The sequence below is a fragment of the Condylura cristata genome, unplaced genomic scaffold (assembly GCF_000260355.1).
Source record: "Condylura cristata isolate star-nosed mole 26May11 unplaced genomic scaffold, ConCri1.0 scaffold00017, whole genome shotgun sequence".
Classification (NCBI taxonomy): Eukaryota; Metazoa; Chordata; class Mammalia; order Eulipotyphla; family Talpidae; genus Condylura; species Condylura cristata.
The window spans coordinates 36,344,097-36,351,830 of record NW_004567118.1 but is presented as its reverse complement, the minus strand read 5'-3'; the positions used below and the strand labels follow the sequence as shown (position 1 = coordinate 36,351,830).

The 7,734-nt window shown below is 43.8% G+C and overlaps 1 protein-coding gene across 1 annotated transcript in view; it reads left to right on the top strand.

Annotated features, from left to right (window-relative positions):
* The window catches only part of TMEM97 (transmembrane protein 97), an 8,308-nt gene extending 655 nt beyond the window's left edge, over positions 1 to 7,653 (top strand). The window contains exons 2-3 of the mRNA XM_012726643.1: positions 5,503 to 5,647; positions 6,484 to 7,653. Coding sequence (XP_012582097.1) covers positions 5,503 to 5,647; positions 6,484 to 6,743 — 405 coding nt within the window. The 3' untranslated portion in view covers positions 6,744 to 7,653. The remainder of the gene's footprint in view (positions 1 to 5,502; positions 5,648 to 6,483) is intronic.
* Positions 7,654 to 7,734: the final 81 nt, after the last annotated feature.

Below are 7,734 nucleotides of genomic sequence, written 5' to 3'. Positions count from 1 at the left end.
CCCCCCAAAACTGCTGGGGCGCATACGCTATCCATTTTAAAGAAAGCCCTTCTTTGAGTATGTTTAAGGCTCCCACAACTCACTTCGGTCGGTATTTGAGGGAAGTGGCCTAAATGAATCAATGTCTAAATCACGTGTTAGATTTGACTTAAAGTTGTTTTTCTTGGAAGAACTTTAAAATGCCATGTAATCACAAAAAAAAAAAAAATCCAAGAACAACTAGACCTGTCAAAAGGGCATTGGCAGATCAGGCCAGGATACAGAAACTTCAAGAAGTTAAGTTAGCAACGCCTTTTCAAATCAGCGCTTTTAACTGGAGTCCAGTAAGAATGATCATCTGAGTAGAAAAAGACCAGCAGCTCCATTGCCTGGTTTTGGAGAGGAAAGCAATAATTTATTGCTTTTCCTTTCAAAGTTTTATGAATTTACCAAAAAGACCCAAGCGGATACCTGATTTTTGTTGCTTCCTTTTATTTCTTCACAGCTCGTTTTATGTTCTGTTCTCTGGACGCTGTAACCTTCTGTGGAATATCTGTCTTCAGTTCTGTTTCTCCAACTTGTCTGTAGAACTGTGGGCAAGGCTGATTTGTCTACTCGAAGATTGAATTTCGCCTGTTTATCCTTAAAAATATTTTTTCTCTGCAGAGTACAGGTTCTTATATTGAGGTCCAGGAAACCCCCATAGGGTATGCAAAACCAGTGTGTGTCTTGTGTATTCTGGGAAGAGAATTTATAATTTCCACCAGCCTTTCCAGGCGTCTAGGCCTCACCAGAAGATTAAGAACCACTGCTAAACATTATTTCTAGGACCTAGCATAATTGGGAAGTCCCTGATCTACCTTTCCTTGGGAAAAGTGGAGGTAGCATATGGTAACAGCATTGGATTGCAGCCTGGAAACTAAGTTCTTTTAAAAACTCCTTGACAAATGAGGGCTCTGTTGCCTCAACTGTCCAGAGAGAGTTGGGTTAAATTACAAGTTCCGATATATACAGGATATATTAGCTTCCTATTGGCTGCTGTACCTTATTACTAAAAACAGAGTGGCTTACTTAAGGCAACACAAATTTATTTTCTTACAGTTCAGAAGTTTGACATAAATCTTACAGTGTTAAAATCAGGGTTTTAGCAGGCTGGTTCCTTCTCTGCATCCTGGAGGAGAATCTGTTCTTGCCTAAAATTTTCGTTGGCTGCCAGTATCCCTTGGCTTTTAGCCACATCACATCGATCTCTGCTTCTCTCATTATTTCTGCTGCCTTTTCTTCTATCATCAAATCTCCCTCTACCCCAGTTTTATAAGAACAATTATAATGACATTTAAGGCCAACCAGATAAGTGGGTTAACCCACCCCTCCAGTCCCCCCTTCCCCCATGTCAATATCCTTGGCTTAGTCACACCTAGAATCTCTTGCCAAATAAGTTTCCATTCACAGATTCCAGGAATTAGGCCATGACCATCCTTGGGGACCATCATTCAGACTATCACTGGCTCAGGTAGTGTAGACTCTTTCCAGGCAGGTCTCTGCAGCCCTGCACGAGCCGTTTAATTGCCTTGAAGAAAGGAGAGCTATATCTGGTTTTCAAAACCTGTGTGCTCATTAGGAATTGGGCAGGCTGCCTGTTTACAATCTCTAATGTTACTGGTGCCTTTAATACTGGGCAGTTAAACAGTATTACTCCAGGCAGCCGTTCCAGACTTAACAGCTGTTAGTTTCTTTGTTCCTTGTCACCTCGCATTTCCCACAGTCTCTTGCTCACCACTCAAAGTAGAGTTAAAGTATACCCAGCTTCATAAGCATCCCCTCTAAACTTATATATTTGATTTGGTAAGCTTTTCTGAACTTTTTTTTTTATGATGACTTACTGTAAAAGGTGGAAGTTTAATGCAGGCAAGTTCTCACTCGGGGGATATATGCCTGTGACTTCTGTTTGAAAGCATTAGCAGCTTAGAGGCAACCTGATTTGGAAGGCCTTCATCTTTATGACTTTTGTTGCTGGGGAGAGTGGCCAGGTAGGGAGGGATAAAGGTTTTGTTGCTTCTTTATGGGGGAAGTAATAAAGCCCTAAGTTATTCTCAAGATTCTCTCTGGCAAAACTAAAATTTAATGTCTCTCCTCCCTAAATAGAACTTTTCCCTACAACTAAGCATCTTGTGGGAGACCACATAATGATTGGGCTAAAATTTGCAGATTAAGTATCTTTCTTGGTTTGAATAAAACCAACACTTAGAACATAGAGGATGGGAAACATTTTGTAGTATCTGCAGTGGGTAGCATTGCTTCTGTTAAAATAAGGAAAAAGATGTATCTAGGTCTAAAGTGAGTCTGTGTCCTCATTCTAAGTTAGAGAAGTAACAACTAGTGTAGAATTGGGGTGCAGGCCAGAGGTATGGGGAGGGGGTATGTGAGAGGATTCACCTGAGACTGAATGGGGAGCAGAACAGGCAGATTGGCTGAAATCCACTGCTGGGGGAAGCAGTGGGTGGGTCAGGAGAGGTCTGCTACTTCATGTGGATCACTCCCAGACCAGAAATCAACTCTGTGCTGCAGTGGCTATAGATAGCTTCATTGTGCTGAGACTTAACCCCTTGTGCCACCAGGGAGGCCCAAGGTTAATATTTTAATGAATAACAGTGGAAGTTGAGTCAAGTGAGTCAGATATAAATGGAGATAATTTCATGATATTTTTGGGGCCCCATCTAAGACTTTTTACTAATGGCCAGTTGTATGCTGAGATTTTAATAGGAGTAAACTTGAACCTCTCCAAATATTTGTTAATTACATTCAACTAAGTAACATTAATATTTACAACATGCTAGTCATTGTTCTAAACTCATTTTATTAAAATTAAAAAACAGATCTTACCACAATGCAGTAGACAGTATAACTGGCCCTATTTTATAGATGGGAACAAGGTTAGTGAGATTAAGGGCTCTGCCAGGTCCTCTCCCACCAAGCCCTCTCCCACCAGGCCCCATGCCCTTAATGCTGCTGATGGCTTGGGTCTTGCCTCCCACCCCTAGTCCCGCCCTCTTGTCCGCAGGTGGCTGGTGTCTGACTGGGCAGGTAGTTGGGTTCTATTGATGACTACAAAGTGGGCTTTAATTTTTGCAAATCTCATTTTATAACCCTAGAAGTTCCAGTGCTATACAGATCAGCCACGATTTATGAAATAGGTGAATCTGAGACTGAATAAATTGGAATAGAAAATGAAGTTCAAATGAAGCAAATTGCCTTTCCAATTCTGCAGTCAATCTTTTATTATTTTTAAATTTTTATTTATTTTTGCATAAAAGAACAGAGCTGTAGTCCAGAAGTGCAGGGGATGAGAGGATTCACCAGAGTCAGTGAGGAGCAGAACAGGTAGATTTACTGAATTACACTGCTGAGGAGAGCAGTGGGTGAGGTCTGCTGTACCCTATTGTGGGCTGGTTTCCTGGCTGGGGATGGAACTCAGACCATAAAACAGTGGTAGCACTGAGACTTAATCCCTAAGCCACCAGGGAGGCCCCTGCAGCAGTCAATCTTTTAAATTAGAATCTTTTAAATTAGGTAGTTCATTCCAGTATTTTTTTTTTTTAAGATTTATTTATGGGGCCTGGGGTACAGGCCAGAGGTATGGGGGTGGGAAGTGAGAGGATACACCAGAGACAGAGTGGGGAGAGAACAGGCACGTCAACTGAAATACACTGCTGAGGGGAACAGTGGGCGGGTCAGGAGAGGTCTGCTGCACCATGTGGGTCAGCTCCCTGGCCAGGGATTGAACTTGCGCTAACATGGCTTTGGAGAGCTTCATAGCGCTGTGCTTTAACCTGTTGTACCACCAGGGAGGGCCCTATTTTATTTTTTTAAAGGCAGGTTTATTAGGGAAAAGGACAGAAGAATATAGACATTTGCATAGACACAAGTGGGCCGAAAGAGATGCCTTCAGTATTTTTTAAAAGTAAACCTAAAATGGGGCCTTCCTGGTGATACATCAGGTTAAAGCACAGCACTGAGAAACTTTCCAGTCACTGTAGCACAAGTTTGATCCCAGCCAGGGAGCTGACCCACATCCTGACCCACCCAGTGCTCCCCTCAGCAGTATATTTCAGTCAATCTGCCTGTTCTGTTCCCCACTTTCTCTGGTGAGTCCTCTTATCCTCCACACCTTTAGCCTGCATCTCATTCTTATATACATAAATAAATCTTTTTAAAAAAATAAACCTAGAAAGCTAAATGGGATCTTAAAAAACATTTAGTCCAGATTGCTTGTTTTACAGACTAGGAAACCCAGCCTAGGGTAGAGTGATTTAACATTTATAGTATTTTCTGATACCATTCTGAAAAGTGCTTAGTAGGGAGCTGAAGGTGTCACTGTGAATTTAAATTCCAAATCATGTGGAAATCAGAGAACACTTGGTCAATAAATTGTTTATCTAGCCAGAGCATTCTTGAAGTTAACATTATACTAACAGAGAATTTGTTTCTGGCTTTTTGCTTAAAGGTCATTCGCAGCAATGAGGCATCTATTTCACGGTAGTGAACCTTTAGCTTTTGATCAAAAATTGAAAGGAAAAATCTCTTGGATTTTCCATTGTATCTTACCTTGGAAGTTCATCACACTACCAAGTCACATGTCTTTGAAGGCAGGTGTCTTAAGACAACGCCCCTGCCCATGGAAACCTCCAGGAGTGCCAGCTTGTCCAGTAGTCCACGTAGCATGGACAGCCCCGGGCTTTGGGTTTTTAAAAAAGCACAGAATGGGCAGGAGCCTCCTCTGTGGGCGCCTGCTTCGCCCGTCCTCCATCTGCAGCACTGTGTGTGTCTGCATCTTTTGATTTGACAGCATAATTATGAGGGTGTGGCCCAAGCTAGAACTGACACACATCACTCTCTCAGGACTCGCTGTAGCCTAGAAGCTATAGTTTGTGGTTTGAGGCAGTTTGTTCTTCCATAAAAGTCCAGCTAGTCTCGTTTAAAAAAGTAGCATTTAAACAGGGTGTTAAGAATGATGAAGACCTTGGGACTTCGATTCACTTCCTTTCCACTACCATCCTCCAAAAATATAAAGACAAGGAAATTCAGTCCATTTCTGTATTTGAGGAAAGAGCGCCCTCAGAGCTGCTGTGCAGGAGCTCTTGCGATAGGACAGGTGTCAGATGTTTCCCCAAAGGTGTTTATAAAGAATACTGTTGGCAGATATGTACCATTTGTCTGTGCATTCAGAAACATCCTGAGTACCTACTGAGTGCCAGATGCAAATGCTCTTGCCAGTGGGTGACACAGCCAGTTGTGTGTCACAGTGTCAGGAATTGAAGCCAGGTGGCACAGAGGGGCTGCCGAGCTGAGGAAGGCTTCCCAGACAGGGTAGCATGCGCGCTGGAGCCAGTGGGGTGGTGTGAAGTCACCATTTAGGGTGCATCGCCAATGCCCGAGCGAGCCATTCTGTAGTTGAAGAGATTCTAACAATGGCTAGGCGTGGTGGCAGGTGGCCACACTCATGAGACCTTTCTCTTTTCCCAGCTGACAAAGCTGCTGAAGTGGTATGTAAAAGAGTTCAAGGACCCTCTGCTGCAGGACCCCCCGTCGTGGTTTAAGTCCTTCCTGTTTTGTGAGCTTGTGTTCCAGCTGCCTTTCTTTCCCATCGCAACTTATGCCTTCTTCAAAGGTTGGTAAATCGTGGGGAGAGATCCTTTTTTTTTTTTTTTGAACTGACGTCAGGGCCTAGAAATCTTTGGGGGAGGACTCTCCAAGAAGGGAGGGTCTCTGGTTGGTGTGGGGTGAGGAAGGATGTGACAGGAAGGGACAGGATGGCGCTAGGAAAGGGACATTCAGAGTAAAGGTACTGCCTATCTTGGTCACCTGGAAACCTGGAGGTGCCTAAATGATGAACTTACCTTCTTTATTCCCTGTGTGTACAGAATTTTTCTGTTATTGTTAACTTTTATTTTCTGCTTTTGATAGTATTCTACCAACTTGTAAACACAGTAGCACCAAACTAGTCACCAGAAGGGCTTACTTTCTCATCGAATATTATTCTGACCGTGTTGCTGTCTGACTGAGGCCATCATAAAGGCGGCCAGCCCCCTGTATGTGATAACTGGGCTTGTACAGCGATTCCCCCGGACCCTCTGCACCCCTCTCTTGACAGAATTTGTCACCCTTTCTCTGGTATGACATAATAAACAGGTGCCACTACCACAGCTCCTAAGCTTGAATTTTAGATCAAGTGGGTCTAAACCAGTATTGGCCATTTACTGCTGTAAAGTTTTTTCTGAATTAAAATCTGGCCCACCCTTGGTTCTAGGTTTGGTATGCTAGGGCCCCAGCTGTCAAATGATTTTTCAAGTTGAATAGTAGTACAAACATCCAATTTTCCATGTGTCCACTTGGAAAGGAGGGAAAGTGATTCAACTGAATGTCGCCCACAGAGACAGGGTAGAGCAACCCTGGAGTCGTGAACACGCCTAATCTGCTCGCTCTCTCTGTTTCTCATGACCTCAGGAGGCTGCAAGTGGATCCGCACCCCTGCAATCATCTACGCAGTCCACACCATAACAACGCTAATTCCAATTCTCTCCACGTTTCTGTTTGAGGATTTCTCCAAAGCCAGTGGTTTCAAAGGACAAGGACCTAAAACTATCCGAGAACGACTAACCCTTGCTTCTGTCTATGCCCCCTACTTGCTCATCCCTCTCATGCTTCTGTTTTTCATGTTGCGGAGCCCCCACTACAAGTTTGAGGAGAAAAGAAAGAAAAAATGAAAGCACCACTGGGCCAGGGGAGAGATGCCCACAGGGCAGTTTCCTGTCGACCCAGTACAAGGAAAACTGCTCAGAACCCACATCTTTGGTAGCATTGGAAATACTGGCAGCAACACACAAGAGCAAGACACTGGCAGGAGCCAAGTCAGACCCTCCCATGGGCACTGGCACAAACAGACCTGTCACCTGCTGACTGGCAGAAGGGTGTGGGCTAGGTGTAGGGAAGTGGTGCCCAGCAGTGCAGTGTGGGCCTAGGTTCCACTGCGGGATTTTAAACGTGAGACCAAACCAAGAGGCATGGCCTGCTTGGCACGTTCATGTCGCCCCCAGTACACTTGACTAAACCCTTGACTCATGTTTCTCTACAGCATATCACTAGTCAGCGAAATTAGTGGGATGCTTGAGTCCATTTTAGAGTGGGAAATCTTGTCTCTCATGTTCAAAATCTCTCATCATGTTTTCTGTCGCAGGAGAAGAGTTTTAAGTCTGTTTCTCTTCTTTCCAAACCTACTCTGCATTTTACAAACCATCTGACATAGTACCTTTGAGATCTGATATCCAGCCTGATCTGGAGTGTACTTCCTCCTGGATCACTTCACCTTTCTAATAGTTTAATCATTCCTTCCATCTTGTTCTCAGTCCTAGGAGGAAGACAGCTGAACATAATGTCCAGTGTGTGCACATAGGGTCTCCATGTTAGCATTTGGGGTTCCACCAGCTTTCTCTAAATGCAAACTCAAAGCCAACTCTTTAAAAAAAAAAAAAAAAGACATGTGAATGCACATAGAAAACTGTGGAAACGTCCCAGTCAGTTCCTTCTCTTTACCTCTTTGCTCACAAGCCATACTGGTCTGATTGTCGGGACTGCTGTCTAACTCATGTGTCTGGTCCAAATAAAGGTAGCTGCTGACCACTGCCTGGTTTCTTTTGTGGACTAGGGGTTAGAGAATCCAGGGCTCTCTTAACAGGGGGGTAAGTGTGCAATTCAAAG